The 14206-nt window shown below is 37.7% G+C and overlaps 1 protein-coding gene across 3 annotated transcripts in view; it reads right to left on the bottom strand.

Annotated features, from left to right (window-relative positions):
* The window catches only part of LIN52 (lin-52 DREAM MuvB core complex component), a 118132-nt gene that overhangs the window by 9001 nt on the left and 94925 nt on the right, over window positions 1–14206 (bottom strand). Inside the window, exon 6 of one of the 3 annotated variants that reach the window (XM_049706789.1) lies at window positions 736–1775. The exons of the other annotated variants lie outside the window; for them this stretch is intronic. Within the exon in view, the coding sequence (XP_049562746.1) occupies window positions 1771–1775 (5 nt within the window). The 3' untranslated portion in view covers window positions 736–1770. Of the gene's footprint in view, window positions 1–735; window positions 1776–14206 lie in introns of those variants that run through there. 3 annotated transcript variants of the gene reach the window in all.

Here is a 14206-nt window from a genome sequence, read left to right as displayed (position 1 = left end):
TACTTGGTGGCCCTCAGAAAATGGTGTAATTGTAATATGGTCTACTGACCATTCTCAGTCAACTCTTGTGGGAGAGTCCACTCAACGTAAGAGTTTATGGTAGAGGGACTTCCCTGGTGGTGCAGTGATTGAGAAACCGCCTGCCAATGTAGGGGACACAGGTTTGAGCCGTGGTCCAAGAAGATCCCACGTGCCGCAGAGCAACTAAGCCCATGCACCACAACTACTGAGCCTGCACTCTAGAGCCCGTGAGCCACAACTACTGAGCCCATGTGCCACAACTACTGAGCCCGTGTGCCACGACTACTGAAGCCCAAGCGCCTAGAGCCCGTGCACCACAAGGAAGACCCAACGCAGCCAAAAATAAATAAATTTAAAAGAAAAGATTTTATGGTAGAAATCTCACTTTTCTCTAAAATATATAAAAGCAGCATTTGAAGGCAGACAGAACAGCCTTAGGCTTTTGCCCAAAATTCTTTGAGAATGAAATAATATCTAAGAAAAAAACAGTCTGGATGCTACATCCATGACCAAACTATCATTGACTATGAAAATCTTCATCCTAAGAATTCTCAGAAAATCCTTTTTGGGGCACACTTCCCAGATTCTCTTTCTATTCAGTGTCTTGTCTCTCTAACATGACTTTTTCTTCTAAAAGAGTGGGGTGGCTAAGAACTATGTTCTCTCCCGTGAATTCAGGAAAAGATAATTTTATATCAAACATTTTTTTTTCAATTCATAGCAAGGGCCACTTCCAGAGAATGTTTTATCCAAGAAGTAATATAAAAAAGAAATGCCAGGACTCAATGTACAGTTAAATGCATTTGGACAGTTCCAATATGGAAAATAATTTTAATGGCTTTTCACAACAGGGGGAAAAAAAGGACAGAAACATCCAGCCAACAGATTTATTCTCAGAATATAAACCATCAAGCAGGAACATAAAATACGGGAAGTGTCATCCATGATGCCTGAAGGCTGAAAGAAGTAGAAGAATCTTAATTGTCAGGTATTTGAAAAATGCTGTATTCAGGTGAAAGCCTATGTTTCTCCATCAACTCTCCTTGCTCTGCCCTCTTTCAAGAGCAAAACAAGACTAGATTTCAAATATTCAACCCTTTTTATCATCCTTCTCCCTACTAAAAAACAAACCAAAACAATAACAACAAACCCCAAAGTTTTGTGTTCAAGAAATGAGACCTAAAAACTTCTTATTTGTATTTTGTTTCCTCTTCAGAGGGCCTCACAGGCCTATTTCACTTGGTTCCACTTCCAAGGGTAAACTCAGTTGAACGAACAGCAATGAGATCAAAGCAATGGATTAATACACTCGGGGCAAACTTTTATTAAATACTCATAAATTTTTGCAGAACATTCACACTTCAGGGCCTTCACATAGTAATACATCGTGGTGAAACACTTATTGTGACCAAAGGCTAGTAGCTTCACACAGTCTTCATTTCCTCATTCATAAAGTGAGTACAGCAATAATAATCTATCATGTAAGGTTAAGAAAGAACTAGTCAAACTGATTTCATCAGGACACAAAATATTTTGCCCCAAGTTAGAGTAATTTATTCACAGGCAATATCCCACTCCCAGGAAAATCAGACCAAGATCACAGTATAGATGAATTTCAAAGGACTTGGATATTAAGAAAATCCTCCTGCTTGGAACATCCCCACCTCAAGGTGCTGGCAGCAGCAAACGTCTACAGAGGATGGAGGCCCCAGTCTTCTTGACCCACAGGGCAGGGAAAGAGTTACATCTTCACACTGCGAAGCCAATAAAAACCTCTCTTGATTATAATTTAGATAAGAACCACTGGATTGAATAATAATGTCTGAAACTCCCCTGGCTGTTTCACCTTGAGACGTCCATCACTGGGTTAAACATGATGCTAATTGCATTTGGATTGATTAATTTCTCTCACTCCTGTCTATTCGAATAACGCTTAACAAAATAATCATAGCACCCAGAGCCAAATCTTTTCCGTCAAAGGAATGAAGCCATCAGAACAGGCAGAGATGAAAGAAATGAAGATGACCCGTAATTACAGCTACGGTGATATCATTACCATATTATACGAAATGAGTGTGGGGGGAGGGGGAGGAGAGGGAGGAGGGGCTGAGATTATTTTTTTTTAATGAAACGCTACGATCTAAGAATACAGATTTGATATCAAGTGGAACACAGAGAAATATAGAACTTTAAAAAAATACAAATCTTGCTCATGAAATTGCAAAATCCGACAAACACTGAGGCCCAAGATACATCAAATGTCTTGGGCTGTGAGCAGGTATTATTCATGCCACTATTTTTTCACCACAATATCACTTTGCTTATGACTTACATAGAGATAGAAGATGCTGTCTTGATACCACAAGCACTCCTATAGTTACTGGAGAATTTTTCTTTAAGCCAGGGAATAAGATCATTTTATTGTAATTTTGTTAGAGGTGGCCTTGTTTGTAAAATTAGAATCTGACTTTTAACTGCAGGTAGTTCCAGTTTAAGATACCAAAGAAAATGTCTATGAATCTTCACGCATGGTTCATCTGACAGTAGTATGGACTTAACTCACCAGAAAGGAAGAATATATTTCCCTACTTTCTTGTTGTTTGATATGACCTTTTAATATATATGATATAGAAAAACCTATGATCGCATAGGATTTGAACTTTGGTCTGAATCTATCACTTATTAGATGGTGCTCTCTGGTAAATTATGTAGCCTCTTTGTGCCTCAGTTCCTTCATCTGTAAAATAGGGGATTAGTACCTACCTGAGTGGGTTGTATGAGACTTAAGACAATACATTTAAGTCCTCAGTAAGTGCTGGCACAAGAAGAAATTTCCCCCTAAGATTAATTTTATGGCTATTTACAGAACCTTGAACGTGTTTTTGTTTTTGTTTTGGTCAGTCTGCAAGGCATGCAGGATCTTAGTTCCCTGACAAGGGACCTAACCTGCACCCCCTGCAGTGGAAGCACCTCGTCTTAACCACTGGCCCGCCAGGGAAGTCCCTTGAATGTTTTGGTTATTTCATTTAATGAAGTTATTTCAAATAGACACTGTAAAGTACCTTGAATATAGATTTTAACAAATATTTGTGAAATAAATAAATAGGATACTTAGAAGATGCATTATTCTAATAGGCTAGAAATATCTGGGGGATATTTTTGCTACGGTATTTTATTTTATTTTTAAAATTTTATTTATTTATTTTTTAACATCTTTATTGGAGTATAACTTTATAATGGTGTGTTAGTTTCTGCTTTATAACAAAGTGAATCAGCTATACATATACATATATCGTCATATCTCTTCCCTCTTGCCTCTCCCTCCCACCCTCCCTATCCCACCCCTCTAGGTGGTCACAAAGCACCAAGCTGATCTCCCTGTGCTATGCGGCTGCTTCCCACTAGCTATCGGTTTTACATTTGGTAGTGTATATATGTCCATGCTGCTCTCTCACTTTGTCCCAGCTTACCCTTCCCCCACCCGTGTCCTCAAGTCCATTCTCTAGTAGGTCTGCATCTTTATTCCTGTCCTGCCCCTAGGTTCTTGCTACGGTATTTTAAACAGAGAACCATCATTAAGTTGAAAACAATAAAAACAGATATTGAAATTGTTTTACTTAGCTTGGACAAGAAGACATGTTTTTCTATTTTGTTATATAACAAATACTCCCAAAGGAAACAAGCATATGTATTCTGAATTTGTAATCATTCAGTAGTAAATGTGAACAGTGCTTTAAAAGAAAAAAAACAAAACACTGTATTTCTGCCAGGTTAAAACAAGAGTCTAAACCATTTACTATGTTAACTCGGTATTCTCTGCTTTCTTTCTGGGTAAGAGAGGCAATGTATACAGTAAAAAGGATTTCTCTTATCTGGCTTTGGAATTAGATGGGTCTAGCTTTGATTCAAATCCCAGCCCCCCTCCCCCCCCATTTACAGGTGTTAAGACCTTAAGCAAATTATTTTTATGAGCATCAGTTTTCTCATTCATAAAATGTAATTATAAAATAGACTTTGCAGTCTTGTGAGATAAAATGAGGTATGAAAATCCTTTATATTGCCTGGCGTATAGTAGGAAAGTCTATAAATGGCAACGTTAATCATTTTTTTAATCTGTCAAATCTCAGTTCAAACATCACCTTTTCAAAGAGGCCTTCTGTGGCCACCCTATCCAAAGTGAGTCCTCTTGGTTACTTTCTTTCATATCAACACATTTACTTCCTTCACAGCACTTACCAAAATCTGAAATTAACTTTGTTTATTTCTCTTCATGCTCCTTGAAGTTCTACAGAGCCTCCTGCTCTATCCCCAGCAACTAGAACAATACCAGGCACATGGGAGGTGGTCGACTATATATCTATTGAAATAATTTATTCATATATGAGGAAAGAGGAAATCTGCTTCCTTTTCAATTCTTAGTTCAATACTGTGCATAACAAATTTTTGTCCTAGTAAAATTACCTATGTTTTTGACCCAGCAATTTTACTTCTAGGTAGCTGCCCAAAGATACACGAGCAAAAATATTACATAGGGTATTCATATTCCTATTCATTTCAGCACTATCTGTAACAACTGAAGATTGGAAACAACTCAAATTTAGGGAAGGGACTCCATACTACAGAGTACTGTGCAACTGTATGAAGGAATGAAGAAGAGACCTATATAATGCTATGGAGAGATCTTCCAGAACATACTGCTGAGCGGAAAAAAAGCAAGGCGCAGAACACTATGTATAATATATTACCTTATGTGGAAAATTAGGACATGGAGAAATACACAGGTATATTTACTTATATTTTCAAAAGAAATAATGGAAGGATAAAGTTTAGTATTTGTTTTTACTAATAAAGATGGTTACCTAGAAGAGGAAAAAGAGAGGGGGTAGGATAGAGGTGGAAGGTAGACACTTTGGATGCACCTTATTTTATATGTTTTACTTTGGGACACCATATAAATATTTTATACATTAAAAAATTCATTAAATAGAAAAATGGCAATCTCTAAAAGCGGAAATAAACTGAAAATAACTTGAATCTCTAAAATTTGGCAATAAACACACAGTACAAAAGTTTAAATAATTCTAAAAGACATATTCTGACTATATATCCCTACAAGTACATATCCTAAAGATATAAATGAGGCACAGAGAAATCTTAAATTGCATTCAGCAGTCTTGTTGTTATATGTAGTTAGTTCTTTTGATGCTAGTCTCATTGTGGGTGAAAACATAAATAATTTTGTTAGTTATTAGAAATCAAGATTTCCAGAGTAAAAGACATACTATTATAAAATCAAATACATTGTATATGAGAAAAGAATCTAAAAAAGAATGAATATATGTATATGTATAACTGAATAACTCTGCCGTGCTCCTGAAACTAACATAACGTTGTAAATCAACTAAATTCCAATAAAATTAAAATTAAAAAAAAACCCCGAATACATTAAGTTAAAAGCCTTAAACATGTTTTTTTTTTTTTTTTTGCGGTACGCGGGCCTCTCACTGCTGCGGCCTCTCCCGTTGCGGAGCACAGGCTCCGGACGCGCAGGCTCAGCGGCCATGGCTCACGGGCCCAGCCGCTCCATGGCATGTGGGATCCTCCCAGACCGGGGCACAAACCCGCGTCCCCTGCATCGGCAGGCGGACTCTCAACCACTGCGCCACCAGGGAAGCCCCCCCCGCTTAAACATCTTTAATTTAAACTGGGCATATTGGTAGGAACACAATTTCTTTTTCTCTTAAAAAACAAAACAACAACAACTCATTTACCAACCCTGTCCATGGAAAAAGCCCAGAAGCAATGACAGTCCAGTACCAATTAATACTCTTAGTACTTAGATTTCTACTAAAACGAAGATTTCTACTCCCAGGGTTCCTTGGAGAAATGGATAAGATTCTAAGTCTGAAGTAAATGAACAAGGAATATCTTGACACGCTGAAAGGAAGGAAGTTACCAAAGATTACTAGGGTCATGTCAAATGACACGGAAGTCAGCATAAAGGGGTGTCCACTAACTAAAGATGGGACAGTTCTGAGTGTCAAAAACAATAATGATTATAGTGCTTAGAAATACATTAAATAGTATTTTAATGTATTATATTTAATATAATATTAATATAATGTATTATATTAAATTATAATACACTAGTATACTGTATTATATTTAATATATTATATTTTACTGTAATATTTCTTAAAAGCCCTCAGTCACTTCAACTCATTTCATGTTCTGAAAATTGGTAAGTAAAAGGGGGGGAAAATCAAGCATTTTTTCTGCCTTTCCTCTTTGGACCACATTTCAGGGAAACCAAATAGTTGCTGATTTATTAGAATAGTAATCATCATCATTATTATTATTATGGAAAGAATGAGACTGATACCACCTAAACCCACTGATCTTCACTGAAACTAGAACAAATGAAGGTCCTGTGTTTCATATGCAACAATAGCAAGTACACTTATGAAGCATTCTTGCCAAAAAGACTGACTCCGAACCCACTTTATTCTCTAACTCTACTAGATTACAGGAAATTTGGGGGAAAAGAGGACCATGTGGAATGCTACCACCATGAGAAAAATCATCCAAATCTAAAATGTGGGAGGTCCTCCTGGACAAACAACCCAGTTTCTTCAGCAATTAAATAGCATGGGGCGGGGGGGATAACCTAGAAGAAGAGTGTGCTTATAGAGAAGATTAAGTGACTGAAGACTGATGTCAATCAAATGCAATGTGTAGACCTTGTCCAGATGCTGACTCATACAAACCAACTATGAAAAACACAATTTTTAACCAAACTGGACATGGACTACAAGACGTTACTAAGGAATTATTATTTTATGTTGTTTGGTGTAATAATTGTGTGTGTTTTTTAAAGGCCTTCTTGGTTAGAGATACATACTAAATTATTTACGAATGACATGGTACTAGGATTTGCTTTAAAATACTCCAGCCAACAACACAACCACAACAAAAAGTGTGATATAAGGGGGCAGAGATACAACAAGAATGGCAGAAAGTTGACAATTATTGAAGCTGGGGATGGGTACGTGGAGTTCATTATAGCATTCTTTCTAGTTAGTATATGCTTGGAAAATCTCCATAGTAAACAGAAAACTTCACCAAATGCTTCTCTGGAAATACAGCTTTTTCTCATTATCACTACATATCATAATACAGTGAAGAGTAGGCCAGGGAACAGAGATGGGGATAATTAATTCTGCAGAGGACTTGGAAATGGATGGACAGGAAAAGCTGTAGAAAGGGGGTGACTTTTCATGTCATGAATGTTTATTTCCATTGTTAAATTCTTTGGATGAGGAACAAATTACACATGACCAAACAATCAAAAGCAGATTACATATTTTTTAAACTCTACCAAATCGAACTCAGGTTAAGCCTAATAATAATAAGCTGCTGCCTTCCAACCTTTATTTAAGAAATCATACAGACAAATCTAAGAGCACAATTTTCAATTTATTCATAACATAGCTATGAGGGGAGCTCTCTGGTTCAACATTTTGCTTCTAAAAAATTCTTTGGGAGGTGGAGAGAATGAGTCTTTGGTCACTCATTTATTTATTTATATAAATTTATTTATTTATTTATTTATTCTTGGCTGCACTGGGTCTTCGTTGCTGCGCGCAGGCTTTCTCTAGTTGCAGCGAGCGGGGGCTGCTCTTTGTTGCGGTGCGTGGGCTTCTCATTGCGGTGGCTTCTCTTGTTGCAGAGCATGGGCTCTAGGTGCGTGGGCTTCAGTAGTTGTGGCTCGTGAGCTCTAGAGCACAGGCTCAGTAGTTGTGGCGCACGGGCTTAGTTGTTCCACAGCATGTGGGATCTTCCTGGACCAGGGTTCAAACCTATGTCCCCTGCATTGGCAGGCAGATTCTTAACCACTGTGCCACCAGGGAAATCCAAGTTACATATTTATTGAATCTTCTCATAAAAAGCTTAGGGTTGCTACAGCAGAAATTAACACATTGTAAATCAACTATACTTCAATAAAATTTAAAAAAAGAAAGCTTTAGGGTTGGTAGCAAGCCTAACTTTAAGGCTGAGGCCAGTCCAATAGCTAAAAGGAATAGCCTAATCTAAACAAAGTTACAAAAGGAATAGCTTAATCTGAACGTTCACTAGTCCTGTTAACTTTCAGCTAGTTTTTCCTCATACTATCAACAACTGTGAATATAAATGACCTCAATAATCCTACTTCACTTTGATCACTCTTTTACTTCACAGATGACGATTTATCCAATTTTAACACAAATTACTTGTTCTACCTGATAATTTGATTTTTAATTGTTGGCATTGTGGTTTCACATATGTATGGTTCATGTTTTCAACTTGACCAGACAATAAGTTCATCAATGGTAGACACTTTTAAAGATATTTTCCCTAACAGACTTGGAAAAAATACCCAATATATAGTATTTATCCAGTAAAGCTTAATTTAAAAATCCTCTTTTTCCTCTAAAATAATGTAGTAGTACAAATGTACAACAATTACTGTCTTCACTTGATTATGAATTTCTTTTAAAACCACATCACATCAAGGTAAGAACTTGATCGTATGACGTGTCTACTTAGGAAGTCATATTGAGATAGGCTGGGACCTGGGACCTTTTACCGGAGTGCTTGCACCTGGACTAACATCTCTTTGAGTGACAGAATACAAAGAAACTATAAGGGACTAAAAACAACTGCACACGTGCACAGTTGGGGCAATTATGATCAACAGGATTCAAAAAGGCCACAAACCAACTGCCATTTCTGAGGTGCTGAGAGCAAAAGCAGGGCACTGTGCAGGATCCCTGTACATGGCACCACTAAAGGGGTGGGCAGATCACCTAAGCTACACCTCCTGCCCAACCCATGGACCCACCCCTGTTGTTACCCCTTTTAAGGACCCAAGCAGCTCCTCTCAGAGAGAGAGCAAGAGTACCTGTCTCTTGTTTTCACTCCCTTGTACTGCAGCACGAGCCCCAATAAAGCCTTGACTGGAATTCTCATCTGGCCTCTTATCAATTTCTATTGAATAAAGAGTCCAAGGGTCCAGGTCCATAACAATATGGTAGTGGTTATTTACCTTGTGAGTAGAAATTACAGCTAGTTAACCTTTTTTTCAAAATATCCAGTTTTGATGTTTCTGAAAAACCTTATTTACAACATTTGTGAATTATTAACATAAAAGAATTAGAACACAAAAATATCCACAGCCAGAAAATTATATTATACTGTGTATAATAGTCTGCTTCATTGAAACTCGAGTTTAACCTATACATAGTTAACATAATAATAGGCATGTACTGAATGACAAAAACACTCTTTCATTGATAGTACAGGTCATAATTTAGGATCTTAAAAACAACTTATGTGTGATCAATACGGCAAAATATAATAGAAGGGGAAATATGGTTAGATACTATATAAACATTTACTATAATGCTTAATAATTAAAGTTAAAATATCTTTTTCATTAATTTTATTTGCATTCAAACCAAAAAAGAAGCGAAAGTGAAAAGAAGCATTTTATAGATGCTAGACCACTGGCCTCAAAATCAAAGGTCAGAGTTCTAAACTAGTTTCATCAGCTAGTCAACAAGTTCTAACTGCTCGCCCATTACATACTCTTATGCTTGCAGATAATGAGACACCAAGAGAGATCAACCAATCTTCCTTAGAAAAACCCTCCCCTCCTTTGGGCACTAAAGTTTGCTCATCAACAGCTTAATTGTGCTCTGTGTAGATACTTGTAGAGAGCTTTGCAATTATGGAGTACTTTTTTCCCCCAAGACCTTAAAAAGAAAGTTAGGTGGGGAAATCAGGAACAGATCCTATTTCAATATAGTAGAGGTTTTCAGGTAGGTTAGTTAGCATTTATTACCTGTATCAGTGGTTCTCAAGGCGTGGTCCCTAGACCAACCACATTAGCGTCACTTTGGGAACACATTAGACGTACACATTGTCAGGTCTCCATCTCAGATCTACTGAATCAGAAACTCTAGAGGCAGTTCTAATTCATTACTACAAGAATTACTAATAAAATTTTAATTTTATTAAAATTATGATCATAAAGCATATTTCTTACCATAAAGTTAAAAGTAGAAGAGAGGGGCTTCCCTGGTGGCGCAGTGGTTAAGAACCTGCCTGCCAATGCAGGGGACATGGGTTTGAGCCCTGGTCTGGGAAGATCCCACATGCCGTGGAGCAACTAAGCCTGTGCGCCACAACTACTGAGCCTGCGCTCTAGAGCCCACAAGCCACAACTACTGAGCCCGTGTGCCACAACTACTGAAGCCCGTGCACCTAGAGCCCATGCTCCACAACAAGAGAAGCCACTGCAATGAGAAGCCCACACACTGCAATGAAGAGTAACCCCCGCTCGCCGCAACTAGAGAAAGCCTGAGCACAGCAACAAAAAATAATTAATTAATTAATTAATTAAAAATCATATTAAAAGTAGGAGAGACTATCTGCTCTATGAGCAACAAAGGGAGAAATTAAAATTCAGCCAAGGATTAGAATTTTTACCAAAACTTCAGCTCTATCTCTAGTGCCATGCATTATGCTTAATGTTAAGGTTATAATATAATCCTTAACCTTCCTTGAGAATCTGTCAGAAGACAGACTGGAAAATAAATAATTATCAAGTCATGTCATCCAAGCTATAAGAGGAGTATATAACACATTATGAAGACAGACACGGGGATAATTAATTCCACAGAAGGTTTGGGTTGGATGGACAGGAAAAGCTTTAGAAAAGGAGTGATATTTGAACTGACCCCTTAGGAATATACTGTCTAGGAACACCCCTGCAAGCTAAGGACCGCTCCTTTTGAAATGCTTTCCACTAGGCCACTGGTGTAAAATGCAAGTGAACATTATGAAATAGATCTTAAAGTAAGCTTTAAGTACCCTCTTAATTCCCAGCATCATTTGGGATTTCTTGTGGATACCAAAGTAGTATAAGAAATGGCCCTGCTTTAAGAAGTTAAATCACAAATAACAAATTTGATCTATCCAAAATTTGGCAGAAACTAAACCAATTATAACTATTCACCATACTTGGTTAAGCAAAAAGCTGTGACAGTCAACAACCAAACAACAGTTAAGTCAAGTGACTTGCTCCTAAGTCGTTTCTTTTTGTAGATTGACGTTTTTGCAAGATTTTTTAAAAAATGGAGACAGCTACCATGCTTTTATTTTAAAGGCTTTATTTAAATGCTTTTATTCTTATTCAGAAGAAATAATTTATAAAGTCCAGGGTGGAGAATAATATCCTAATGAGTTAAAAATCCTGTGCTTGTAAGATCAACCTGAAATAATTCCATCTAAAAACCACATTTTATTTTAGTTTATAAATTTATTTATTTATTTTTGGTTGCATTGGGTCTTCGTTGCTGCACGCGGGCTTTCTCTAGTTGCAGCGAGTGGGGGTACTCTTCGTTGCGGTGCACGGGCTTCTCGCTACAGCGGCTTCTCTTGTTGTGGAGCACGGGCTCTAGGCACACGGGCTTCAGTAGTTGTGGCTCTTGGGCTCTAGAGTGCAGGCTCAGTAGTTGTGGCACAAGGGTTTAGTTGCTCCGCGGCATGTGGGACCAGGGCTCGAACCCGTGTCCCCTGCATTGGCAGGCGGATTCTTAACAACTGCGCCACCAGGGAAGTCCCTAAAAACCACATTTTAAATCATTTTTTTCCTCTCTATTCATGTTGATTCTAATAAACTAGCATTCCTGTAACCAAACATACCTAACACTCATTTTTTTGGTAGGTAGAGAGACTATAAAGGCTAGTTTTCATAATTTGCTAAAAAGTTTATTTTAAAGACTATTTATTAAGTCCCTGGTACTCTCTAGTTCTGATTTGATTTAGGGGTACTATTTCTAATAAATCCAGAGTTGAGTCAAAGGCCAGAAGACAATGTGAATAAAACACTTAAATAGTCCTACCATTAATCACATTCTTTGAACTGCTTTCTTAATGATTACCCAAGTGCAGCTTGAGTTACTGGGTACATTCACTTCATCTGTATAATCAGTGATGTGTCTTTGAGGCTAAATGTCAATACAGAAATGAATTTCTATGTGCCAGAAACATTCTGTTCTTTCAAAGTTTCACTCTATGCAAAAACAAAACAAGAATATATGACCGAGATTAAAAATAACAACAAAACAGAGGGTATGACCTATTGTTGTCATTTAGCCATGACAGTCAGCCAACTGTAACTGGATTCACAATAAGCCATTCTTCTCCATTCTAGCTCAAGATATGAAATCTCAAACTCTAGAGACCTTTAAATGGAATCCAGTACTGACAGTGATGAAAGCAAAAAGGTTTATGTTTTTGCTTACCCAGTCAGTTTCTGAGTGACTCAAAACGACAAATGAGAGACCAATAAATTGTTGTTACCTTTAAGTTTAGCAAAATGTATTTAGATCACTGGGTGATATATATATTGTACTCATACTAAGTTAAAACTATATCCAGGGTATCCCAATGCAAAACTTATAATATACAAACACACCCCCACATCAAAAGAAAGTTTAAAATGATGATGACACAAAAACTTGCACACAAATGTTCATAGTAGCATTTTCATAACAGCCAAAAAGTGGAAATTCCCAAATGTCCATCAACTGATGAACAATGTGGTATATCCATATAATGGAATATTATTTGGCAATAAAAAGGAATGAAATCCAGAGACAACAAGTAGGTTAGTGATTACTTAGGGCTGACTGGGGAGTGGGAAGTGCAGTCAGGGGAATGGGGGTGGCCACTAATGGGTATGGGGTTTCTTTTTGGGGTGATGGAAATATTACTTCCGTGAATATACTAAAAACACACTGTACACTTTAAATGGATGAATTTTATAGTATGTGTAAAATATCTCACTAATGCTCTTTTTATAAAAATGGGTGATGTGTAGAGCTGTGCAAAAATTAAATGCAGAAGAATAAAAACTCCCTTGGACTAAAGTGAAACCCCTGATAAAGAGGCTTCGCACAGGGAAGATACAAGCTAACAGAACCTGGGTTTCTCCACTGAAGACATAAGCATCCAGTTCTTACCTCTACCCTGAGGCACAAAGAAAAATAGCCCTTTCCTCCTGGACTTGTTCTTGCTAAAGAACTAACTGAAAGTCTAACTAATCAACATTCTTGATAAAACTGAGTGTTGGGACATTACTGCCAATATACTTCAAGAGAAAATATACTTCATAAATTCAATTGTTTAAATTCAGATTAAAGGACTTCCCTGGTGGCGCAGTGGTTGGGAATCTGTCTGCCAATGCAGGGGACATGGGTTCAAGCCCTGGTCTGGGAAGATCCCACATGCCAAGGAGCAACTAAACCCATGCTCCACAACTACTGAGCCTGCACTCTAGAGCCCACAAGCCACAACTACTGAGCCCGTGTGCCACAACTACTGAAGCCTGCATGCCTAGAGACCATGCTCCGCAGCAAAGAGAAGCGTGCGCACCGCAACAAAGAGTAGCTCCTGCTCGTCACAACTAGAGAAAAGGCCGCGTGCAGCAACGAAGACCCAGCGCAGCCAAAAATAAATAAATTTAAAAAATAAATTCATATTAATATCAGAATTTGTATTTATGTACTTTTTGAAAGCAAAGATACTATATATATATATATGTTTTTGTGTGTGTGTGTGTGGTAGGCAGGCCTCTCACTGTTGTGGCCTCTCCCGTTGTGGAGCACAGGCTCTGGACGCGCAGGCTCAGCGGCCATGGCTCACGGACCCAGCCGCTCCGTGGCATGTGGGATCTTCCCGGACCGGCACGAACCCGTGTTCCCTGCATCGGCAGGCGGACTCTCAACCACTGAGCCACCAGGGAAGCCCTAAGATACTATAGTTTGAATTAAAATAAGTATAGTACTTGGATTACTTAGACACTATGAATAATTATTTGAAAAATGTTCCTTTTGTTTAATGACTAAATATTCATCCCAGGAAGTCAGAATGCAATTAAATTTAATATAAGTAGATTAGATTAATGCAAATGCATTAAATGCAAAAGCATTTAACAAAGCTATATATTTAAACATATCAAAATCCATGAAATGAAAGATTAAGATTTCTATGAAAACTAAGTAATCCTCAGTATATGTAAATAATTGGGTAAATGTAATAACTGAATTATCAATCCTAACTCAGATCACAAGCAATA

The sequence above is a fragment of the Orcinus orca genome, chromosome 2 (genome assembly GCF_937001465.1).
Source record: "Orcinus orca chromosome 2, mOrcOrc1.1, whole genome shotgun sequence".
NCBI lineage: Eukaryota > Metazoa > Chordata > Mammalia > Artiodactyla > Delphinidae > Orcinus > Orcinus orca.
Note: the sequence above shows the minus strand (reverse complement) of the source record. Positions and strands in the feature narration are given on the sequence as shown.